The following is a 25,862-nucleotide window of genomic DNA, read 5'->3' as shown; positions in this document are numbered from 1 at the left end:
AAACTTTGAGAACCATTGCCCTAGAGGCTTTGCTCTCTTCTGATGATCTGCCTGGCTTGTTTTCTTGCTTCCACATTTTTTATTTTCTAGTTCACTTGTCTGACGTCATTTTGATAGACTTTAGTGCTCCTGATTCTTACCTAGCAATCTGATGCTCATAGCCATACTTCATTTCAATTTCTCCTGTGAATTTTATAGCTTGACTTCTTTATTCCTATCCCCACAAACTCTCCTGGTATTTCTAGATAAGTGAAAAAAAATTCACGTAATTTCAAAATATAATACATTTCATTTACTTTATATATATATATATTTAACATTTTATTTATTTATTCATGAGAGACACAGAGAGAGAGAGCAGAGACACAGGCAGAGGGAGAAACAGGCTCCTTACAGGGGGCCCGATATGGAACTTGGGATCACACCCTGAGCGAAAGGCAGATGCTCAACCTCTGAGCCACCAGGCATCCCTTCATTTACTTTAAAGATAAAAGTTGTGAGATTTTTTTTTTTTTTACTACAGAGAAAGGTAGATTTATCATGTAGTGGGGAGCAAAAAATACCAGAACATTATTTATTTATTTATTTATTTATTTATTTATTTATTTATTTATTTTTATTTATTTATGATAGTCACAGAGAGATAGAGAGAGAGAGGCAGAGGCACAGGCAGAGGGAGAAGCAGGCTCCATGCACCGGGAGCCCGACGTGGGATTCGATCCCGGGTCTCCAGGATCGCGCCCTGGGCCAAAGGCAGGCGCCAAACCGCTGCGCCACCCAGGGATCCCCAGAACATTATTTAAAAAGAGACATTTAACCTAAAAAAAAAATAAAAAATTGTATTCCAATTGTATTGGAAGATACACTTTGAAGCATAGCAAAATGGTTGGGCTTGATGTCATCACCTTTAAAAGAGCTAGCGATGATAATTGTAGTGGCCTTTATAGAGTCCTTTTCTGTACTGGGCATTGTGCTGGGAGTTTTACATATATTGTCTATTAATTCTTTGTATAAATTAAATACTAATATCCTTTTCTACATTGGTTAGAAGGCATGAACATAGCCACAGATCTGAGGAGTCATTTGGAAGTGTAGTTAGTACTGGAAGCAGAGAAAAGAGAGAGCAAGGAGAGAGAGAGACACACTGAGAGACAGACTATGGATGATCCTGTCCAAGTGGCAGATTGTGTTAGCTCATTGCTTACAAACTACTCTAATTCTAATTCACCAAGGGCATCCTTTCTGCCCTCTGGTCCTCTTTCCCGCCCATCCACCCATCCTGTCTCTCTCTCTCTCTCTCTCTCTCTCTCTCTCTGTCTCTCCCTTCTTGGTACATAAACAAGCAACTCTAGCCCTATCTATATGTTCTGTCAAAAACCCTCCTCTAGCACTCCGGGTATGCCTCTGACTTGTCTAATGCTACAGTCTAAATGAGTCTAAATGAGTGTCCTTCTATAAATTTTGCTTTTTATTATAAATCAAAGGTTCAGCTGCTGACGGGCAGTGCTCAATCTCTCAAACACCAAACCTATGAGAATATTTGGTGTATTAGCTAGCGTGGCCTGGCTAGTCAGTTCACTCCATTCACAGGATGGAAGATGGTTTTTCTCAGCTGGGGAGCTTGTCCTCAGCAGAAAGTCTTTGTGGCACTGACAAGACGAAAGATGTGAACAAACAAGAACTTGATGGGGGAAGAGCAGTCCCAATAACCTGCAGGCAGATCACGGGAAGACGAGAGTGGGGCAAGGGGGCAGGGGTAGCGGCAGTGGTGAAACTAGCAGTGAGGGTCAGAAATCATGTCCTCTTCCTCTGTTACTGTCTCGTTGAGTGTTTTTTGTTGTTATTTTTGTTGTTTTGTTTTTACTTCTGTCAGGATTCTTTCTGATCATGGTACAGCTTTCCAAACAGGTTAAGTTTACAAAGGGAGATTGTGTTGGCCTTACTTATGGCAACGTTTGGTGTGGTTGTCAGTCATTTTTATCATCAGGAATAATATATCCACTTTTTAGTTTACACAGTAGTTCCCATGAGTTCTTCAGAGCTTGGACAGTATCTCCTGTGAGACTGTGTAAGAGGATGGAATAAATGGCCTCCATGCTTAGCTCAAATTTACCTTAAGTTCCTTCTTATATTTACTAATAAAGATTATAATCACAACCAGGTCAGAAAATATGGTTAAGATTTCTGTCAAATCAGGGGGCACCTGGGTGGCTAGGTTGGTTAAGCTTCTGCCTTCAGCTCAGGTCATGATCTCAGAGTCCTGGGATCGAGCCCCGAGTCTGCCTCCCTGCTCAGTGGGGAGTCTGTTTCTACCTCTCCCTCTGCTGCTCCCCGCAACTCATGCTCTCTCTCTCTCTCTCTCTCTCTCTCTCTCAAATAAATAAAATCTTTAAAAAATATATTTTTGTAAAGTAGGAATGCATCTACTAATATCTACCTACATTAATATTGGAAACTTTATTGGAAGACTGGTTAATATGCAAATTAATATAACATCTGCAGTTACCCTTTAATAAAATAACAAGTTAGCCTCCTTGCTTGGCTTTTTGGGGCTACTGTAAGAAATAGTCTAATATGGGATCCCTGGGTGGTGCAGCGGTTTAGCACCTGCCTTTGGCCTAGGGCGCGATCCTGCAGACCTGGGATCGAGTCCCACGTCGGGCTCCCGGTGCATGGAGCCTGCTTCTCCCTCTGCCTGTGTCTCTGCCTCTCTCTCTCTCCGTGTGACTATCATAAATAAATAAAAATTTTAAAAAAAAAAAAAAAAAAAAAAAAATTTTTTAAAAAAAAAAAAATTTAAAAAAAAAAAAAATTTGAAAATTAAAAAAATTTAAAAAAAAAAAAAAACCCCCCCAAAAAATTTTTTTTTAAAAAAAAAAACCCCCCTTTTTTTTTTTAAAAAAATTAAAAATTAAAAAAGGGTTCCCTTTTTCCCCCCCCCTTTTTTTTTTGGGGGGGGGGGGAAATTTAAAAGGGCCCCCGGGGGGGGCCCCTTTCCCCCTTTTTTTTTTTTTTTTTCCCCCCTTTTTTTTCCCTTTTTTTTTCCCCCCTTTTTCCTTTTTCCCCCCCTTTTTTTTTTCCCCATTCCCCTTTTTCCTTTTTTTTAAAAAAATTTTTTTTTTTTTTTTTCAAACCCCCCCCGGGGGGGGCCCCCTTTTTTTTTTTCCCCCCCCCCCAAAAAAAAAAATTTTAAAAAAAAACCCCCGGGGGGGTTTTTTTTTTTTTTTTCCCCCCCCCTTTTTTTAAGGGTTGGGGTGAAAGAGGTGAAGGGGATTAAGAGCACTCTTATCATGATGAGCACTGAGATATGCCTGGAATTGCTGAAACACTATATTGTACACCTCCAACTAGTATAACACTGTATGTTAACTATCCTGGAATTAAAATAAAAAACTTAATAAAGCAAAATACTTAAGTGAAATATAAAAACAAAAAATAAAATAAAATGTGTTTGTAATATAGATACTTAACAGGATCACATTCTCTCAACTTCCCACTTGGGAAGTTTCATGTTGATACATATGACTTGTCACTGTGATTTAAATTTTCATAAGCGGGGGATGCCTGGGTGGCTCAGCGGTTCAGCGTCTGCCTTTGGCTCAGGGTGTGATCCCCGGTTTGGGGATCGAGTCCCACATCAGGCTCCCTGTGAGGAGCCCGCTTCTCCCTCTGCCTCTCTCTGTGTCTCTCATGAATAAATAAATAAAATCTTTAAATTTTTTTTTTTCATAAGCAGGGATCCCTAGGTGGCTCAGCAGTTTAGCACCTGCCTTCCGCCCAGAGCATGATCCTGGAGTCCTGGGATCAAGTCCCACATCGGGCTCCCTGCCTGAAGCCTGCCTCTCCCTCTGCCTGTGTCTCTGCCTCTATCTCTCTCTGTGTCTCTCATGAATAAATAAATAAAATCTTAAGAAAATAATAAATAAAATTTCATAAGCAATCAGAAAAACCATGTCAATGATTACTGTGGAAATACACAATTTAAAATTAATGTTCTGAGTTTTAAATATCAAAAATAAAAATAAAAAATAAGTTTTTACAAAATCAGAAATTTAAAGAAACCAGACATATTGAAAATAGAAATATTCTTGCAGAGCATGCTTAATGGCTATCTACTGAAAACATTTTTTTTGTCCAACTTAATGCATTAGTTATGATAGTTTAGGTTGTAGAAACAAATAGACTACCACATTTTAAGAGCTCAAAATAGATGTTTTTGATCAGCTTACACAACGATTGGATGCATGTACTCTGCTTTAATGCACAGCTTTCCTCCATCTTTAGCGCACCAGGCTCCTTCCATCTTGTGGCTCCTCTCAGTGGGTAGTGCTTGTGTTAAGACTTAGTTTTGCCCCTAATCCTATAACCGTAGTGAGCACTCGTTGAAAGCTTATTTAATGAATGAGTTTGCCTATGCTAACTTTTAACTACTCCAAAGGCTCCAGGGAAGGTTGCTCTCTTTTTTTTCCCCATTAATTTCTTCTTCTTTTCTCCTTCTCCTCCTCCTCCTCCTCCTCCTCCTCCTCGTCCTCCTCCTCCTCCTCCTCCTCCTCCTTCTTCTTCTTCTTCTTCTTCTTCTTCTTCTTCTTCTTCTTCTTCTTCTTCTTCTTCTTCTTCTTCTTCTTCTTCTTCTTCTTCTTCTTCTTCTTCTTCTTCTTCCTCTTCCTCTTCCTCTTCCTCTTCCTCTTCCTCTTCTTCTTCTTCTTCTTCTTCTTCTTCTTCTTCTTCTTCTTCTTCTTCTTCTTCTCTTCTTCTTCTTTCTATCCCTCCTAGGAGTGGGTATATATAAATTGAGGCCTGCCAAAAATTTAGAGAATTTCATGTACTTTGTGACGTGTCCATGGAGTTCTTTTCCCATTCCAGGGAAAGAGAGGAGGAGGAGAGGTGTATTAGGGACATGGATGTTATACAACAATTTGAAATCATCTCTTTTTAAAAGAACATAGGTAACATGTATCACCATCTTTATATATGTATATATCCATACACGTGTAAGAGAGCTAAAGGGAGACCCAGAATCTCTTAACCGCAGTTGTATCTGCTGAGACTGACCAGGAGGAGTCTAGGAGGGAAGGAGACCTCCATCCAGTGCATAAATATTTATGGTGTCTGAACTTGCATCCTGTCCATATATTGTATCTTAAAATAAAAACAAACAGACTTTAAGGAGAACAGGAATTACACACAAATGTTTCTGTTAAGTAATCAGAGATTATCTCCATTTTTTCTGACCTAGGGATCCAACATTACCGACACTTGCACTGAAATGCTCATGTGTGGCGTCTTATTGAAAATTTCTTCTGGAAATATTCAAGAACGGGTGTTTTTCCTTTTTGATAATCTTCTGGTGTACTGCAAAAGGAAACACAGGTAAGGTGATAAACAAGTAATACTTCAGAAGTTACTTCTTAATCCCCCCAAAATTTAAAAAAATTATTTATCAGTCTCATAGGCTCAAATTTTTCCTCTGTGCTCCTGGGAACTCAGGATCTCCTCAATTTCACATGCTCTTTAGCCTATTCTCTGATTGTTCTCTTTATCTTCTTGTCAAACATGACTGAAATGTGCCTGTCATTCAATAACACTACCTCCCCAGGAACCTTCTGGAGGAAAGAATTTTTTTTGTTGTTGCTAAACCACATGCCTCCTGCTCTGTAGGAGAGGTAGTGTGTCTTCCGTGTTTCCTGGTGCTGCTTCCCAGCCATTTCCTCCTCTTCCTTCAGGAATCCTAGAGCATCTGAAATTCATGCCATGACTCTTTTCAACTCATTAGCTTTCCCTCTATTCCCATTTACAGCACTTACTATCTCCCTGCCATACATGGATTCAGTGATTGCTTGAGTTCTTGTATCACTTTCGCCTCCCCCACACTGATTTTGGTGTGTTTGAAACACCAAAGTTTTGGATTATTTTAAACAATTTAAAAAATTAATAAGACCCTGATAAAGGATTATAAGTGTTTTAAGAGACTTAAAAATTTATTTATTCATGAGAGACAAAGGGGGATGGGCAGAGGGAGAAACAGGCTTCCCGCAAGGAGCCCAATGTGGGACTTGTCCCTGGATCCCAGGCTCATGCCCTGAGATGAAGGCAGACTCTCAACCACTGAGCCACCAAGGTGTCCCGTGTATTAAGAGACTTACTCAAGAAGTATATAGTTCTCATATCGTAGAAACAATATAGGAAAAGTATTTTCAGCTGGATAGCACACAACTTAAGAATTTCTAGCACAGTTTCTTTGCAGAGGAATCATAAGTACTAACTGAATTTTATGGGAGCTTGAAAAAATGGAAATTACTAGTTCGTTACTGAAAAATGAGAAATGAAAGTGAAAGAAATCAAATGAAATTTTAAAATAACTTTTAGCTTGTGTCAGACTTTGATTTGGTACCTTTGATGTTCTAAACTGAGCAAAAAGCACATATTTATCCACAGTAAGAGCAACTGTATATTGTTCTTAGTCCAAAGCTTCCATTTGTTTTATTATTTTTTAAATATTTTATTTATTTATTTGAGAGAGAAAAATACGAGCAGGGTGGAGAGGCAAAGGGAGAAGCTGACTCCCCACTGAGGAAGGAACCTGATGCAGGGCTCGATCCCAGGACCCTGGGATCATGACCTGAGCTGAAGGCAGATGCTTAAGTGAGCGACTCAGGTACCCGCTTACATTAATTTTAAAAAGCTGGTACATAAGTCTCAATTTCTAAAGCAACCAGTGCTGTTTTGAATGGGAGGACACAAGTAAACACCAGGAGCCTCATATTTGATATCATTGATTGCATTGGTGTGTTTTATTTTTCCAAAGAATAGCTTAAATCATATAGCTTCAATGCATTTTTATTAAGTTTAGTAACAAAGTTTTTGTGCTTTCATTCCATTACAAGACGGTTGAAGAATAGCAAGGCATCTACAGATGGACATCGGTACCTTTTTCGTGGCCGGATCAATACAGAGGTGATGGAAGTGGAGAATGTGGATGATGGCACAGGTAGGTAATTAGTACTTTAAAAATGAAACACCATTAGTAAACTCCCTCCTAAGGCAGACTTCTCACCTGAATAGTCATTTGCAGTGAATTAGAGCTTAGAAATACTTTGTTAGATAGAGCAGTTGGAGGAGAAAGGTGAGGTAAGGGAGAGGGGGACTATGGGCAAAGTAGAAAATTGTATTTGAAACACACTAGTATTCAACACAGAGATACAAAGAAATAGCTGAATAGGAGTGACGTACACAATCACAGTTCCTGGTATCACCAGCATGACTGCAGAAAATAGGGAATGAACTTATTTTCTTCAAGCAATACTATGTTTTATATGTATATATGTGATTTTTTTCATATAATATATTAACTGTAGAATATAGACAACTAGATTTGTTTTAACTATACAGCCAGTATGCATATAAAGGTGGTATTGATTTGCTTAGAGGAAGGGTGGTTTCTGTATTTTAAGTGTTCACTTAAAGTACTTTAAGTACTTTACATATTTTATATATGCATTTTTGCTATGTAGATTTGAAGATACAGACTTTGACAAGTAAATTTATCAAATCACAATTAGTAGCAAACATTAAATACAATGAGATTAAATAAGTTATTTTCTATTCGAAAAAATACATAGATCAGATTACATAATATGATGATAAACTAATCTATAATATGAATGGCTAGTAAATTGGATCACATTTTTCCCCAATGACTTTAATTAAAATTTCAAAGATATGCTTCTAGGAGAAAAGACAAGATGAAATAAAATATATTAATTATTGGTAAATGACTTTAATTCCCATGTAGAGAAATGTCTAGAGAGAAATGTATAGAGAATTTAAATCTGGGTTGGGGCACAGATCAACTCCCCCCTACCACATACCTTTGTTGCCATCTCTTACTCCAGAGAGGAGAAGAATGGTTATCATCTGCAGGAATACGAATTTCCCGATGCTCACCTGTGTGCCATTTCTCTGACCCATTGTTAGCATCCTAAAAAATAGTGAAGCATGAGTGCTGCAGGTAAGGAGAAAAGATGTGCAATGAGCAAAATTCGGGTGTACTCTCTTGGGAGCCAAGTTTTCTTGTAGTGAGGTTCCTCACAGGCTGAGGGGGGATGGAGGCGTGGAGCTGTCTGACAGCTGGCACAGCTGAAAATCCCTTTCTGTGCTACAGGCTATAATACAGTTGCATGGACTCACATCCTATCATGTGCGACCTAGTAGGCTATCTTTACATGGCAGCATGTGCACAATATTTTTTATAATGTAGCATTAATTCATCTTAATGCTTTGAGAGGAGACTAGTGACATTTAGGAATGTTGTCTGTCTAAATGTGAACAGCTGTCTTGCTTCAGTAACCTGATTGCTCAAGAGAATATCCAAAGCCCATGTTTATACTTGAGGTGGGTGGAAGTGAGGCAGATGAAGGCATACTCAAACCTCCCCTCTGTTTCTTCTTGGCCCTATCTCCCCCTGGTGGAACCACCTGTCCCCTATTGCTTTAGTCTCTCTTTTTTTTTCTTTTCCCTTTTTATGCCTTTTCATGGACACACAGCTCCTGTGTCTCACTTCCTTCCCCCTGCCCCAGATGGTGTGGTTGTCCCCATTTGTACCATCTGCACTGGTAATCTAAGTGAATTTTGGTAAATTTTGATGAATTTCATCATGCTTCCTATGCTGTGGGAAACTGGGACACTGGATAAAGAAATCTAAGAGCCCAGGGCCTTTGGAGACATGGGTGTAGGATACTATCTTCAGCATATCTGTGTCAGATGTAGGAGAGTGAGAGCCTGTGTGGAGTGATGGAGCTTTCATGCAAATGGACTTTGGATTCAATCCCATGAAAATGTTCTTTTAGTGCTTTAGTGATTGTAGCCTTCAGAACCTCAGTACCTGGGAGATAGGGGTGTTACGGAAACAAGGCCTCAGACCCTGGTAGATATGAATTAGTGTGGAAGGCAGAACATTGCAGAATATTTAGTTATAAGTTGTCTGATGGCACCTGTTGGCATAAACTTCCAAGGTTCGGGATTCGTCGAAATATGATGAAGAATTTAATTACACTTTGTAGTATTTGGTGAAGGCCTTATTTCTTCCTTAAATAAACACATGCAGCATACTGCTGGAATTTGGCTGCAAATACTTGCTACAAGGTCACTTAAAGAAATTTTAGGCTGCAGCTGGATACCTTCCCTTCATTTCCTGCAAAGAAAATTTACTTTTCTAATAAGCATGTCTACTGTGTCTTTAGGAGAAGTGTATAGCCTCAGCCAGGACTTGGAAATTCAAAATTAGAATTTCTGAAGATGAATAGGATCTTGAAGATCAACATTTCCACTGATGGAAATGAGACCACATTGAAGAACTAACTTGTCCAGCTGTTTCATACGAAGCTGGGCTTGGAGTGAGGTTTCCTTGGTGCCCCTGGCCATGACTTGAGAATATGAAGCAGAGGCTCCAGATGGGTTTTAAGTCAAAAGGACCATCTAGAGAACATTGGAGAGATGATGCATCAGAATATAGAGGTTAACTTTGGTTGTTTGTTTCTTCTAAGAAAGGATCTGGGTGCTATGCCAACGTTCTCCTTTTTTATTTTCTTGGTTATTTCCTTTTTTTTAAAAAAAATATTTTATTTATTTATTCATGAAAGACACAGAGAGAGAGGCAGAGACATAGGCAGAGGTACATGCAGGCTCCATGCAGGGAGCCTGATGTGGGACTTGATCCTGGGTCTCCAGGATCATGCCCTGAGCTGAAGGCAGATGCTTAACTGCTGAGCCACCCAGGTGTCCCTCTTGGTTATTTCCATCACAAAATCTCCATTTCTTTTTTGATGAGCTCAGGTTTTAAATGTTCTTACTTTATACTCTATGAATAGGTGTTCTTTTTAAAAATATTTTATTTATTTATTCATGAGAGAGAGAGAGAGAGGGAGGGAGAGAGAGGCAGAGACACAGGCAGAGAGAGAAGCAGGCTCCATGCAGGGAGCCCGATGTGGGACTCGATCCTAGGACTCCAGGATCACGCCCTGGGCTGAAGGCAGGCGCGAAACCGCTGAACCACCCAGGGATCCCCCAGAATAGGTGTTCTGATGCTGATAGGTCTCAGCAGAGCTGATCAATGCCCACAGACAAAATCTTTCCCACACTTGGACCCTGGATGAGTCACTTGAGGGATGGCAAATGCTGTCAGGCTAATCTGCTCATTGCCAAAATCAAAAACAAACAACAACTATGCCGTATTGTGGTATAAATAATACAAATTAATTAACCAAGATATATATTTTAAGCATGCTTAGAACTTTTGATGAAAAAATTAAGAGTTCCCCCAGCTATTTGAATATGTTATAGAAATGCTAGGTATTTTTGTATGCTCTAGGTATAAGTAAAATGCTTTTCTAAGTATGAGACTCCATCAGACAACTGATCACATTGGTTTAGCTCAAGACTTGCAGAAGAAATAATGGTATTTGGAATGAGACTGAGCTTTTAGTCAATGTGTAATCATCTAAGTCATTTTTTTTTTACCATCTAAATCTTTTGAAAAATAAACCTGATTATACTTTTACTTAAAATGTTTAGTGATTTGGATTACATCAGTTATATCTCAGAATCCAAAAAAATAATGCAATGATGATATGACATGCAGAAGTGTAAAAATTTGTGTTTATTTTAGTATACCCATGTTGTCTATTACTTCTTATGTGCAAGGAGATGGTAACCATTGAGTTTATGGCCAGATTTCCATTCCTTCATTCTCTAGATCCAACTGTCATTTTAGTGAATTCTAATTTAATTTTTCTTTGAAGATTCTTTCTGAGATATTAGTTGGAACATGATGCATTAAAAAGTATCCAGCTTAAGACCTAAGTAGGAAAGCTGTTGAACTTTCTGCAGTTCATTTTCTTGGTAATTTTCATGGTATATGCTTGGAAATTCATTCAAAAAGTAGCAACAGATCATTTGTATTCTCTCTTAAGAACTAGTTTATTTGTGTAGTTGGACAGAGAGCAAAATGGTGACCTTTCAGAAATGTGATCTGTAGTTCAATGTTGGGCAAACCGCAGATTGCAATACAGTGATCAAATTTGAATTGAGTAAGATGGAAAATTTTCATTCTTTTAGGTGTTCTTTAAAATGAATAGGTATTTTTGAAGAAAGATTTCGGTTGTCATTTTCAATATAAATATTTGAAACCATTTAAAGATACTGAGCACATTGGTTTTTTAAAATTAAATTTTGCTTTCTCAAGAAAATTTGGAAATAACAGAGAAATAAGTTGAAAATATTGGATAATTTCACCATCTAAAGAGAAATAAATGGCAATTTAAAAATATTTCCTCCAATTTTCTTCTTACGCAGAGTTTTTAAAATGCTTAAACACTGACATTTATAATTTTGTATCCTTTTTTTCAATTAAATAAAATCATCTGAATTATAGTCATCTTTATCTTCATGTCTTATTACCACATAACATAGTATTTATTGTTACTTAATAGTCAATAAAATAGATAAGCCATAGTTACCTTAACAACTACAGTATTGTTGTATAACCTCCATTGAATACATTCTTAATTAATGAGTAGCATAACTTTACAATGTTGAGAAGACTATCAAGCATATATTAGTTCCTTCCTAATACACTTAACATTTCCCAAGTGATTTGGGGAATTAAAAAAGAGTCAAGGGAGCTAGTTTTACTTTTAAAAGGAAAAATCAGAGCCTTTTTTTTTTTTTAATTGCCTTAAATAATGTTATCTGCTATTTGGATGCCAGAAAATTTTCTTCTGTTGTTCAATGAAATCAATGATTTATTCCATAAAGTAATTTTTTCAACATTAAATATTCATAATGTGAGTAAATTGCAATTTAAAACATTTCTCTTAGAAATTTATTCATTCACACTGTTGATCACCAGAATAAGGGCTAAACACATTGTTTAGACATCAGTTTCTTGATGTTTTGAATAATATTTTCTGGCAGTTCCTTCTGTTTCCTAGCCCGAGTATAGAGTAGTTGGCTAGCTTCCATCTTATTAAAACTCACACTATTGAAAGGATACCAGCATTTCCACTGAGAGTTATAGTAGTATTAGTTTTAGAAAAACCTCATCTCATTATGTAAAACTATGCTGAATTAAGAGTGAGGAATCTGCAAACTGCATAGTTTCAAAGTAATTAGTGAGTTGTTCAGGGCTGCCCTTTGGATTTTTCTTTTTAGAAAAAACATCAGTGCCTAGAGACTGTTGAATTTGGATATGCTACACTTAATGAATGACAATTTTAATTTTATTCCTTTTTAACACATCCTATATAATTATACTTGTGGTCCATTGAAACTTGCAAATTTCTGCATTTGCCACTAATAAAATTCTTTCATTAAAAAATATTTTAAAATTTCTACTAAGCAAAAGCACTGTTGGGCTTTTCCATGATAATTATGTGGCTGTTTTTTATAAATAAGTTTAATTCAAATTTATTTTTTAGAATGAAGTTATTAAAAATTGTGCTATGGTTGAAGCTATGAAGCCATTTATATATCACTAATTCTCATTTTAAAATAAATGAGAATCAATTGCTTCTTTTGCAGAACATTGATAATTTGGTAACTGATATGTGATGTTTATACTATACTTTGAGACCTCTTGTATGTATATACACATGTATATATACTCATATATTTGTATCTCTGTTTAAAATTATTTATGATTTTTTAAATTAGCGATTGAAAGTGGCTAGCACATAAACTTTAAAAAGGAACATTATCCTTTCATTTAAAATTATTAGATGACATAAACTTGTTCCTTCAAAATATTATATTGATACAATTAACCTATTATTTGACATAGCAGATTTTATAGTCACTTAATGATCTTGCTTTCTGTGCATGAAGCAACAGCCATAGGCAAGCTGATTTGTCTGGTTCTGAGTTTAATCATACATTTTCCAGGGGATGTTTGAATGCACAGGTTGTCATGGTTAGGCAAGTCTTCATGAAAGATGGTGGTACACTTTAAAGAGAAGAAAGAGTTGCTGAGGCAGAGAGCCAAGCTGGGTGGCTTGATGAGAGCATCAGCCTGAAGAACAGATAAGTATTCACAGGGCTAGGAGGAAGGCAGCAAAGAGTGGCAGGGCCATACTGGAGTTTAAGGAGAAGCTCTAAAGCAAGCTTCCATACTTTCACTTGATTCAGTGGTGAGCTACCAAAGGCAGCTGAAGTAAGGAATGGCCTGATGACAAATGTTGAAAGAAGAGTCAGCAGAGTGTGGAGAAATCAGGGCCAAGCTCAAATAATCCAGGGAGAGGAAGACCCAGGTTACAGGGCTGGCTGACCCAGGGCATATGGTGTGCAGGGCCAGGAGCATCACCCTAGCACATAGACTTGTGTTCGTTGGTGTTCTCTGGGAAGAATATATTACCTTCAGTTTAAAGTAAGTTCAGTATTTTATTCCTGCAGGTTGCATGTGGCTCTTGTGATTTTCTTTACCTGGGTGGTTAAAAGGGTAATGACTAGTGGGAAGGTGGGCTCTTTTAAGCCACAGTTCTGGGTTCACTTAGCTAATCTCAGTCTAATTGTGGAAGAGGGGAGAGTCTGAAAAGCCTATGCTTGTTTGTGATACTGGCCCTATAAGGTGATACATTTGGGGAGGAGGGTGTGTGGACACGTACAATTCAATCTTTTTTTTTCCCCACCAGTTTATCATAATGTCTTAGTTGGTGATTTTTATAGGTAGTAACTAGGCATTCTGGTATAACTATTAACTAATAATTTTTACTTTCTTACTAATGCCATTGCTACCTATCTGACATGTATTACTAGGTTCTGCTACTTTGTATAGGATATGGGCAGGAATTAAATAAGTAAATGTAAGAAGGAAAGTATAAAAATTCTTTTTTAAAAACAGACTGTAATTTCCTGATGGGAGAAATCTTCTGCTAGTTTCAATTTTATCAGAAATTGTTATTATTATTATATCGGGATTATGGCATACACACACACACACACATATATATAGACTAATATATAAGTCTGTCCTGGCTCAAATATAACTTGGAATTTTTAAATACCCTCAACTATACAGGATCATTTGAAAATGCATCTTTGGAATAGTTAATCTGAATACAGATACTGTGTGGTGATTTTGGAGCTTAAAGGACTATGGGGACAAGATTTTGGGACAATGAATGTCAATCCTGTCTGCCTCTACTCAGAACTCACAAAATAAGATAGGCCATTTGAGAAACAACAAAGAAACAAAAAGCAGGTGTGGTGCCACAAAGTCATTTCTCTAAACTACCTTTAACATTTTGTGGCTGACCTCCTGTCTACTATTACTATTTAGTGACTCTGGGAGATGAATGAAAAGTGTTACTTTAAATTGGTGCAGGCGCTGATTCAGGTCTTTGTCATAGGGCTTTTCATTTTGGATTCATTTGGAATCTTTGCTTTGCAGACTGTCATACCAGTAAAAGCTGGATACAAATAACATCACTATTCTCTACCTGCTATTAGGCAGAAAACTGCCATAGAGAGTTTCCTGTTGACATTTTCAAATCTAGCAAGACAGTGCAGCCAAAATTATGGTGAGACCTAGAAAAAGACAATGTGACAAAAACACCTTTTTGTTTCTATTCATGCCACTTATATGGAATGATGTGGCTTAAAGAGTGCATATTTTTCAATCATGAGCAATGATAATGGATTGGCATTTTGTACTTTTCCATTTATTGAAGATTAGGTATATGCAGTCTTGGTATGTTCCATTCATTTGTTCTGATTTTTATTGTTTGGTTCATTAAACACTGAGAATTGTTCTGTGGCAGTATAGTTTGCTTTTGTGAAACCTAGAATAATATTTCAAAGGAATATTAAAAAGAAAAAATGAACCTGACACCTTAGATATCTGATTATTGAGATGAAAATCCTTTTAAAAGTTCTTTTATTGCTTTAGGAACTTTAACAATATTTCTGGACATAGAGGAAAGGAATGTGAATAAGTTCAGATTTCAGTTTCATGTAATAGATTAATGTTATGATTTAGAAATGTTCTGTTCCTGAGAACTGACTGCATTTAATGTATAAATACTTAATTTTTTGTTTTTATATTCTTTTTTTTTTTTAATTAACTTTTATTGGTGTTCAATTTACCAACATACAGAAAAACACCCAGTGCTCATCCCGTCAAGTGTCCACCTCAGTGCCCGTCACCCATTCCCCTCCAACACCCATCCTCCTCCCCTTCCACCACCCCTAGTTCGTTTCCCCGAGTTAGGAGTCTTTATGTTCTGTCTCCCTTCCTGATATTTCCCAACATTTCTTTTCCCTTCCTTTATATTCCCTTTCACTATTATTCATATTCCCCAAATGAATGAGAACATACACTGTTTGTCCTTCTCCGATTGACTTACTTCACTCAGCATAATACCCTCCAGTTCCATCCACATTGAAGCAAATGGTGGGTATTTGTCGTTTCTAATTGCTGAGTAATATTCCATTGTATACATAAACCACAGCTTCTTTATCCATTCATCTTTCGATGGACACCGAGGCTCCTTCCACAGTTTGGCTATTGTGGCCATTGCTGCTATAAACATCGGGGTGCAGGTGTCCCGACGTTTCATTGCATCTGAATCTTTGGGGTAAATCCCCAACAGTGCAATTGCTGGGTCGTAGGGCAGGTCTGTTTTTAACTCTTTGAGGAACCTCCACACAGTTTTCCAGAGCGGCTGCACCAGTTCACATTCCCACCAACAGTGTAAGAGGGTTCCCTTTTCTCCGCATCCTCTCCAACATTTGTTGTTTCCTGCCTTGTTAATTTTCCCCATTCTCACTGGTGTGAGGTGGGATCTCATTGTGGTTTTGATTTGTATTTCCCTGATGGCAAGTGATGCAGAGCATTTTCTCATGTGCTTGTTGGCCATCTCCATGTCTTCCTCTGTGAGATTTCTATACACTAACAATGAGACTGAAGAAAGAGAAATTAAGGAGTCAATCCCATTTACAATTGCACCCAAAAGCATAAGATACCTAGGAATAAACCTAACCAAAGAGGTAAAAGATCTATACCCTAAAAACTATAGAACACTTCTGAAAGAAATTGAGGAAGACACAAAGAGATGGAAAAATATTCCATGCTCATGGATTGGCAGAATTAATATTGTAAAAATGTCAATGTTACCCAGGGCAATTTATACGTTTAATGCAATCCCTATGAAAATACCATGGACTTTCTTCAGAGAGTTAGAACAAATTATTTTAAGATTTGTGTGGAATCAGAAAAGACCCCGAATAGCCAGGGGAATTTTAAAAAAGAAAACCATAGCTGGGGGCATCACAATGACAGATTTCAGGTTGTACTACAAAGCTGTGGTCATCAAGACAGTGTGGTACTGGCACAAAAACAGACACATAGATCAATGGAACAGAATAGAGAACCCAGAAGTGGACCCTGAAATGTACGGTCATCTAATATTCGATAAAGGAGGAAAGACTATCCATTGGAAGAAAGACAGTCTCTTTAATAAATGGTGTTGGGAAAATTGGACATCCACATGCAGAAGAATGAAACTGGACCACTCTCTTTCACCATACACAAAGATAAACTCAAAATGGATGAGAGATCTAAATGTGAGACAAGATTCCATCAAAATCCTAGAGGAGGGATCCCTGGGTGGCGCAGCGGTTTGGCGCCTGCCTTTGGCCCAGGGCGCGATCCTGGAGACCCGGGATCGAATCCCACATCAGGCTCCCGGTGCATGGAGCCTGCTTCTCCCTCCGCCTGTGTCTCTGCCTCTCTCTCTCTCTCTCTCTGTGACTATCATAAATAAATAAAAAATAAAAAAAAAAATCCTAGAGGAGAACACAGGCAACACCCTTTTTGAACTTGGCCACAGTAACTTCTTGCAAGATACATCCATGAAGGCAAAAGAAACAAAAGCAAAAATGAACTATTGGGACTTCATCAAGATAAGAAGCTTTTGCACAGCAAAGGATACAGTCAACAAAACTAAAAGACAACCTACAGAATGGGAGAAGATATTTGCAAATGACATATCAGATAAAGGGCTAGTTTCCAAAATCTATAAAGAACTTATTAAACTCAACACCAAAGAAACAAACAATCCAATCATGAAATGGGCAAAAGACATGAAGAGAAATCTCACAGAGGAAGACATGGACATGGCCAACAAGCACATGTTTTTATATTCTTCATTAGCAAGTATAAAGATACGTTAAAGAATTCTGTGATCTTGGAACTGTTACGAATTAAATGATTGTATTGATATAATATTACATATTATTTTTGTTGTTCACCTTTACCCATTAATTTCCAGCTGACTTCCATAGCAGTGGACACATTGTTGTCAATGGATGGAAAATACATAACACAGCAAAAAATAAATGGTTTGTGTGTATGGCAAAAACACCTGAAGAGAAGCATGAGTGGTTTGAAGCTATTTTGAAAGAAAGAGAACGGCGAAAAGGTAGGTGTATGAATTGGGTGCTATTATACTTTATGAAGATTCTAACGTAGTAAGAGGGCAGATAATGGGCAGAAATTATAAGAAAGTAAAAAAGCACTCAGATTCACTTGGATTTCCCATGTGGTATAAGACCCATGCTAAAACAGTATTTTGAATACTTCTAATATTATTACTAAAAGAAAAGAAAAACCTTGTTTAGTTAGTAAAATAATGCATTGTGGCCAGCAGTGTCTTTTAAATAGTATCCTAGTCTGTTGAGGCTGCTATAACAAAATACCATAGACTGGATGGTTTATAAGCAACAGAAGTTTATAGCTCAGTTCTGGAGGCTAACGGCCTAAGATTCAGTGTCTAGTGAGAGCAATTTTCCAGTTCATAGATGGCCATTTTCTGTGTCCTCACATAGTAGAGGGGCAAGAGATCTCTTTGGTGTTTCATTTATAAGGCCACTTAGCCCATTCCTGAGGATTCCACCCTCATGACCTAATCACCTCCCAAATGCCTTACCTTCTAGTACCATCATATTGGGTGTTAGGTTTCAACATATGAATTTGGGAGATATGCAAATGGTCAGTCTACAGCAAATATTTTCATTTGCTTTAAAATTTGTTCAATTATCATTGCACCTCATTCTTGCCATTTCTAAAGCGTCATCATGGAGTTTTCCCATAAGAGACAAACTTCAATAGTACAGCAGTACTGTAGGGACTTCAACAGTTATATATTTAAAAGTACATTGAAAATTTCTAGATCAAATATGTTAGTATCCTAATTATAGAATAAGGCACTTTAGATATACATTAACTTTTAAAAATTGTTATAATGCCAATAAGGAGTTTGTTCATATGAGGAGTCCTGGTTCAAAACCGCTTCATATTTTTAGCAAGATTTGCAAAAAGGTATTTGATCTGGCAATGTTCAGTTGTGTGAGGTTTATTTTTATTTTATTTTTTTTAAGATTTTTTTTGTTTATTCACGAGACACACACACACACACACACACACACACACACAGAGGCAGAGACACAGAGAGAGGGAGAAGCAGGCTCCATGCAGGGAGCCTGATGTGGGACTCAACCCTGGGTCTCCGGGATTACACCTTGGGCTGAAGGTGGTGCTAAACCGCTGAGCCAACAAGGCTGCCCAGTTGTGTGAGGTTTATCCGCAATTAAGCACATTTCTGAAACTCAGCTAGGAAATGCAAATGCTTGTGTTACTACTAATTTCTTTACCAAATAATTGATAAGAAACAAGATAGTATTTATTCCTTTTCCCCAGAGATTTAGGAGTAAAATATCTCATTGCTGATGAAATTTCAGAACACAAAGGACTCTTTCTTCCATCTTCAAAAATTTTCCCTTGAAGAACATACAAAGCTCCTACTTCTATTAAGATATTCATAGTACACACTTGTTTGAGAATTTCCAAAGCATTTTCAAATACTCAACTCCTTTGGTTGATCTTGGATGGAGAGCCAGTTCGAAAAACTTAAAACAAAGATTATGAATACATAGCTGATTCTTTAAGTTTTGTTGAATCTAGCAATCAATTCAAATAGTGTAGAAAATCATTTAAAAGGTAAAATAAATGTTTCATCAAGTTGAACCTTTATTTATTTGGTTTTTCAAAATGGGTATGCATATAGATAGACCTAAAGTGAAAAGGAAGGGAGGAAGGAGAGAAAGGAAGGAGGGAGGTAGGGAGAAAGAAAGCACATTCTAGAAATTTATGTTAACAGGTTCTGTTAATGGATTGTTCTCTATTACTGACATGGGAATTGCTCTTCCATTGTAAATAAAAATTTTAGTAAGAAATTTTGTAGCTAGAAGACTAAAAATAATTCCAAGTATTTCTTCTGCAACAGTTCATCAGTCCCATTGGCTGATTGTGGCTTTCAGCCACAAAGGCTTTCAGCTTTGACACTGGTCCCCTCTAAGAAGGATCCTTGCCTGGGTTACCTATTCCCACCAGATTCATGTCCGGGTCTGCATTGCCACTTTCTCCATCTTTATGTCCTGCCTTGTCCTCTCTCTTGAGCTTCGTATGCATTTGTTCCTCTGACTCTTAGCCTCCACCTGAACATCCAGAGTCAACCTGCACAGTCTTGGCCTCCTCCTTACCTGAAACCCTTTCCCAAATATGCCTCTTCCCCCTACTCCCCAGTTTGGCTTTCCTTAAAAGCTTGGCAGGCATCCTGATCTCTCTATTCTCCATGATGCCTACATTTAACCTTTTGCTGTATCCTATTGATACCACTTCCTGGAGATTTCTCAGCTTCATTCTCTTGGCCCTGGGGCCCCTACTGTTGTCTGCAGGGGCTTGACGTTACCTAAGTTTTTGAGGTCTCCTCCTAATGATGGCTCTCTTTTTAAACCCTCCACCTTCAGTTTATTCCTACACTGTCATCTGAGCTTTGTTTCCAAAGCAACAAAACTTTATTTCCTGTCCTGCCCTGCTTTTCCCGTCCCTCTGGTCAAAACCCTTGCATGTTTCCCTGATACCTCAGGGATGAAGAACGTGGAATCTGCAGTTGCGCAAGGCCCCTGCCTAACCCAGCAGCATGCCCCCTGACCTCTCCCCTCCAGCCTGGAGCTCAGTACCCTGTGCTGCTTCAGAACCTCAGGTAGCTCTGGTGAACACGTCCTCTCTCTCTGAAAATTCTCTTCATTCCTCTGCATTTAAACATTGGTCTTCTGTGAAACCTTTCTTAATGTTTCTCGGAGGTAAGATGCTCTGAATATGGGATGCCTCAGTGGCTCAGGGTTGTTTGAGGTTCCATGTTTGACTCAGGGCATGACCGCGGGGTCCCAGGATTGAGTCCTACATCAGGGTCCCCACAGGGAGCCTGCTTCTCCCTCTGCCTCTGTCTCTTCCTCTCTCTGTGTCTCTCATGAATAAATAAATACCATCTTAAAAAAAATGATTGCCTGAATATGCCTTTATTGTGTCACACTATCTCCTGTAAGGCTGTTTTGAGGGCCACCTCTCCAGTTGTGCTGATCAAATTCTGCAGAATGGGTGCCTGGAGCCGCGGTGCAGCTGTTCTTCCTCCACTGGCCAAACCATGTACCTTTGAGCACAGTTTGCACAAAGGCACTGGACAGCCCTGGGGATCATGTCCTGACCATCTCCCTGGTATCTCATGAGCTTCTTGGCGATCAGAGCCCTATGGTACAGAGCTCTGTATCTGCAGACCTCTGCACATGGGAGATGTGCCATAGATGTTTGTTTAATGCAGACATGAGTGAGTGGGGAAACTTTTTCAGTTACCTGTCCTTTGTTTCATTTTGGATAGGTTTAAAATTAGGAATGGAGCAAGACACCTGGGTAATGATCTCCGAACAGGGTGAGAAACTTTATAAGATGATGTGCAAACAGGGAAATCTGATCAAAGACAGAAAAAGAAAATTGACCACGTTCCCTAAATGCTTCCTTGGAAGGTAAGGTCGGGAGTCTGAGCACATGTATTTCTTTCATATTTTCACCATGTCCTGTGTTGACCTTTCTTTAATGATTTTTCTTTTCTTTCTTTTTTTTTTGTTTACTTTAATGATTTTTCTTTAAAAAATATTCCTCTGGGCATTTTTGAATATTTCTTTAACTGTGAACATTTCCTGGCCCATAGTGGGATGAAGGAATGGACTCAGAGCCAGAAATCATAGAAAACTTAAGACATCTATCCATCCACACATGACTTCAACAATTTCAGATGTACTGTGTTCTAAGGGCGAAGCAGATGCAGGGCTGGCAGGCAGGCGGGCTCAGAGTCTAGCAGGGATGTGAGTACAGGCCTAGAGTTTGAGAAGACTCGGGAACGGAGAACACACAGTCTAAACTCGCGATTAATTCAGCACTTTGGCAGCTGGGCTCAGCATGAAGGAGTGTCGACGAGTCTGAAAAAGAGGGTCATGCAAGGGACCCAGCACAGAGCAACAGGCAGGGAAGTTGCCTGGGCTTTAGCATAGGTTTACTGTGTGTCCTTTGGGTTCTGAGGACAACTAGACGTGGGGGTCCCTGCTGAGCGAAGCCTGTGGGACCAAAGGTACTACTGCTCAAGCCAGGCCCTGTGCTGGCTGTCCCTATATGTTATTTCTAATCCTCAGATGCATATACTTAGAAGTTAAAAGCTTTGTATTTTTTAAAGATTCAAAAACCAGCGATCAGGGAGTTTACCATGCCCACCTTCATATAGCTATTAAATGCCAATGTCAACTCTATAAAAGTAGTCTGGAGTGCTAATTCCAAGTCTGGACTTGGAACACACATCATAAACAGACTGTCTCCTACCTCTGGCTAGTTAAGAGATTTGGGAAGTTTAACTTTCTTCTTCCTCTCTAAAAAATGAAGATGATTATAGTGCTTACTTGTAATACCTCCCAGAATGTCTTCTTGATTCGTTATGCAGACACAACAAAATAACCACAGGCCACACCAGCTCCCAACCCTGTTAGAAGAATATAAGCCAGGAAACCCTGGCCTGCAGGGCAGTATGGGGTCTCTTCATTAGTGGGCATGGTCCTTACACCAGACCACACAGCTGCCAGCAAGCTGGTGTCACTATCAAGCCCTGGGTGATGGCTCTTGTGCAAGAGAAAGAGCAGATATAAGCCCACCTTGGCTTAGAAACCCAATGTTGCAAAGAAGACCCTATTTTTTATAACAACCCCATGGACATAACTTCCGGGGTTCTCATAGGGACATGCCTGCTTCTAAGAGTCACTTCAGGCTATAGCTTCTCACCAGGCATTTATTAGTATTCCATTTAGCCAGCAGAACTCATTTTGACCATAAGCAGTGCTTCCTGGTAACACGGCTAACACCCTGCCTGCATCAGGTTCTAAGGGAACAGAGCTACAAAGTTGACTCAGGGTCACGTTTTCTTAATTAAAAGAGCAGGGGTTTTATTAACTCTTTACCCTATGATCTCACTTGGCCATAGTGCTAGTTAGTTACGATGGTATGTGAGCATTCACCATCCATAGTGCTGATACACAGGAAAGACTCAGTAAATCTTAGCTGTGTTCACTGTGGCTTTTTCCATAACAACACACTAGCTCTGTGTTACAGCCCAAGTTTGAGATTGCTTTTGACAGGATCACGATCCTTTCACAGAGTGTTAATGGGATCTTCCTGTGATTTCAGTAGGTCCCACAATAAAGCCGCCCATTAACTTCCTTTGGTAACCAGTCTCTTTTCTTCCTCTATGCTCCTAATTTATAGCAATACTTAGAATGTGCTCTTTCTCTCATTTTAATTTGATGTATTCAGATTTCAGAACGGAGAATGATGCTTGAGCTACATACCAACCAGCTCAACCCATTTGTCAACCACTGATATTAATAAGTGCTCAAAATGTGCCAGGCACTGTGCTGAGTTCCTGGCATTTATCAGCTCATCTAATCCTGTGACAGCACTGTGGAATTGATATACTTTTAAAAAAAATTTTATTTATTTGAGAGAGAGAGAGATAGTGGAGGAGGAGCAGAGGGAGAAGGACAAGCAGATTCTCTGTGCTGAGTGCAGAGCCCAACGGGGGGCTTGGTCCCAGGACCCTGAGATCATGACCTGAGCCAAAGGCAGGCACTTAACCGACTGAACCACCCAGGTGCCCCTGGAGTTGATACTCATTACTTTTGTGCTATCAAGGAAGAAACCTGAAGTTTTACTTCTTTTCAGATTTTCTTTCTTTTGGATGATTTCTATTTAATAGAAGAATTGAAAGCATTTTAACAACTTCTTCTGCCTGAAAATGTATTGTTAGACTCGATACCCACTTTTAGAATTCTGCAACCCTCAGTTATTTGACTTTAGTCATATGTGTTGCTTTCAGTTTTGTAATAAATGGAGAAGTAATCTCCTGACACTTTCTATACCTTGGCTTCTCTGACCTCTGTGCAAAATTGAAACCATTCTAAATACTATCCATTACTTTATGTAAAAGTTCAAATGTTAGATTTTTATAACATAAGCATTATAAAATATTTTATTGTAAAATGTTTCTGTGTTTAGTGTTTTCTTAATGATACCACATGGCCATATAAACTATCACTACTGAGCTGGTGCTCTCCTGGGTTACAAAACATCATCCTATTTATATGTGATGTCTGGGGCTCCTCTCCCCACCCCAAAATGGTAAAAGATATGAGCTGTCATCCTCCCTAGCCTTTCACAGCCACAGCAGATATATGTGGTAGACAGTTCTGATGGAACTGTTTTGTGCCAGAGTATTCCTTTAGGATGACAGTTTAAATTAAAGAATGGATTTACTAAATAACTTTATTTATTTACTTGCTTGTTTATTTTTAAATAAACAATTTATTTATTATTTATTTTTAAATAAACAATTTATTTATTTATTTAAATGAACAATGTATTTATTTATGTATTATCAAAATTATTTATTTATTTGAGAGGAGAGAGAGAGTAAGTGCACAAGTAGGAGGAGGGACACAGGTAGAGGGAGAAGTAGACTCCCCACTGAGCAGAAGGCCCATGCAGGGCTCCATCCCAGGACCCTGAGATCATGACTTGAGCTGAAACCAACTTAACCAACTGAACCACCCAGGTGCCCCCCATAAATGACTTTAAAATTTGAAAACAATATAATAAAACTTTTGGTGTGTATTTATATTGGTGCAAAATAAATGACCACATACCTAGGGCTTTAAACAACACCCAGTCATTAGCTCATAATTCTATAGGTGAGAAGGAAATCAAGGTGAATGATACCAGGCTGCCTGCTTAGGGTCTCAAAGGCCAAAAGCAAGATGTGGGCTGCGCTGAGGTCGGGCCCTTATCTTAAGGCTCTGAGGAATAAATCACCTGCAAGCATATTCAGGTTCAGAATTTAGTCCTCAGTGATTGTAAGAGTAAGTCCTATTTGTGTGCTGGCTGTCGGCTAGGACCACTCTCAGAAGCTGCCAGCATTCCTCGCTACATGGCCCCTCTATTTTCAAAGGCAACAGTGGCTCACTGAATCTTTCTTGTGCTTTTAATTTTTCTTACTTACTCTTATGCCACCCGCCTGAGAAAGCTCTTTCCTTCAAAGTGCTCAACTGAGTCAAGCCCTCTTGAATAATTTACATGTTTTAAGATCAACTGACTTGGGATTTTATTTACATATACAAAATACATTCATAGCACTACCTATGTTAGGATTTGATTACAAAACCAAGGGATGGGATTCTTGATGGGAGGAGGGAGTAGGAGGACATGTTTGGAATTCCACCTACCATATAGGGTATACAATATTTTTGGTTTGCCTTCTGGGACTTTCAAACACACTGGTTTTCTGTGCATGGCAAGCCACATTCCAGACCGTCTATCTCTTATATTAAGTCGTTATTGTTCTATTTATTTTGCCTGTTAGCCCTCTTTAGGATCTGTTTTTATTCTCTTTATAATTAAAACTCTGCTCTGAAATTTTCCCTTTGTGTTTATTAGAGGTCTCAGTGAGTTGAATAGTTATTATGTGTGGTTTAGAAAAGGGACATGGGTTTTCCAGAATAGCATTTTTTTTTTTTAGAATAGAGTAAAATTTAAATAATTTTGGGCTACTCATGTGTGGAAAAAATGCATGCTGAAATGCACTGCAAATATTTCTTTATATTTGAGATTCCTTCCAAAGCTGCTTGATGAAAGCATGGTGGAAATAGACTTCCTGAGGGAGGACAAAAAAGACTACTTAACCATTTTACTGTATTTCTATTGCAGTGAATTTGTGTCATGGCTGTTGGAAATTGGAGAGATTCACAGGCCTGAGGAAGGTGTTCACTTAGGACAAGCATTGTTAGAAAATGGAATCATCCACCATGGTAATTATTTTATTAGTTACTAAACTATTCTATTTATCCATCAGTTGGAGGCATCTTAATTCCTTAATCAATTTAGCTTATAGTAAATGTCCACATTATAGAATGCTTATGTATTTTTAACAACATTTCTAGTGCCTAACATATACAGAACTGTAGTTCTGGGAGTTTTAGGGAGTTGGGTTTATGGTGATATATTTGCTAACTTTAATACGAATGGCCACAAAACAGGTAAAAATTAGAAATGCAGGTAAATGTGGGACTGTGGTAAGTTCTAATTAGAGTATTTGGAACTGTTTTATGAGGGAAAGTGTATTAATGTTAGGCATTGTAGAATGAGTAGGACTCTAAGTGGGACAGAAGGGCAGAGAACGTCTTGCCCTGAGGAATAGTATAGATACTCAGGCATGGAACTGGGAAAGCTTACGGTGGTCTCTTCAGGAACTAGCATAGGATCTCTCATGGTGAGACAGTATAGGTCACAGATGAACCTACTGGGGAGGAGAGGTGTAGTATGAAAGGTAAGCACATCTGATTCCACAAGATCTTAACACTCTGGCTGTAATATGTAGGGCTTATTC

General features: G+C 38.5%; 1 protein-coding gene across 2 annotated transcripts in view; it reads left to right on the top strand.

The window, feature by feature from the left end:
- The window catches only part of PREX2 (phosphatidylinositol-3,4,5-trisphosphate dependent Rac exchange factor 2), a 285,113-nt gene that overhangs the window by 94,744 nt on the left and 164,507 nt on the right, over positions 1 to 25,862 (top strand). For both annotated transcript variants that reach the window (XM_041768878.1, XM_041768877.1), the window contains 5 exons: positions 5,237 to 5,370; positions 6,885 to 6,988; positions 17,322 to 17,471; positions 20,766 to 20,910; positions 25,184 to 25,284. In XM_041768878.1, the coding sequence (XP_041624812.1) occupies positions 5,237 to 5,370; positions 6,885 to 6,988; positions 17,322 to 17,471; positions 20,766 to 20,910; positions 25,184 to 25,284 (634 nt within the window). The remainder of the gene's footprint in view (positions 1 to 5,236; positions 5,371 to 6,884; positions 6,989 to 17,321; positions 17,472 to 20,765; positions 20,911 to 25,183; positions 25,285 to 25,862) is intronic.

This window comes from Vulpes lagopus, chromosome 9 (assembly GCF_018345385.1).
Source record: "Vulpes lagopus strain Blue_001 chromosome 9, ASM1834538v1, whole genome shotgun sequence".
NCBI lineage: Eukaryota > Metazoa > Chordata > Mammalia > Carnivora > Canidae > Vulpes > Vulpes lagopus.
The sequence above is the reverse complement of the archived record's forward strand: the minus strand, read 5'-3'. Positions and strand labels throughout refer to the sequence as shown.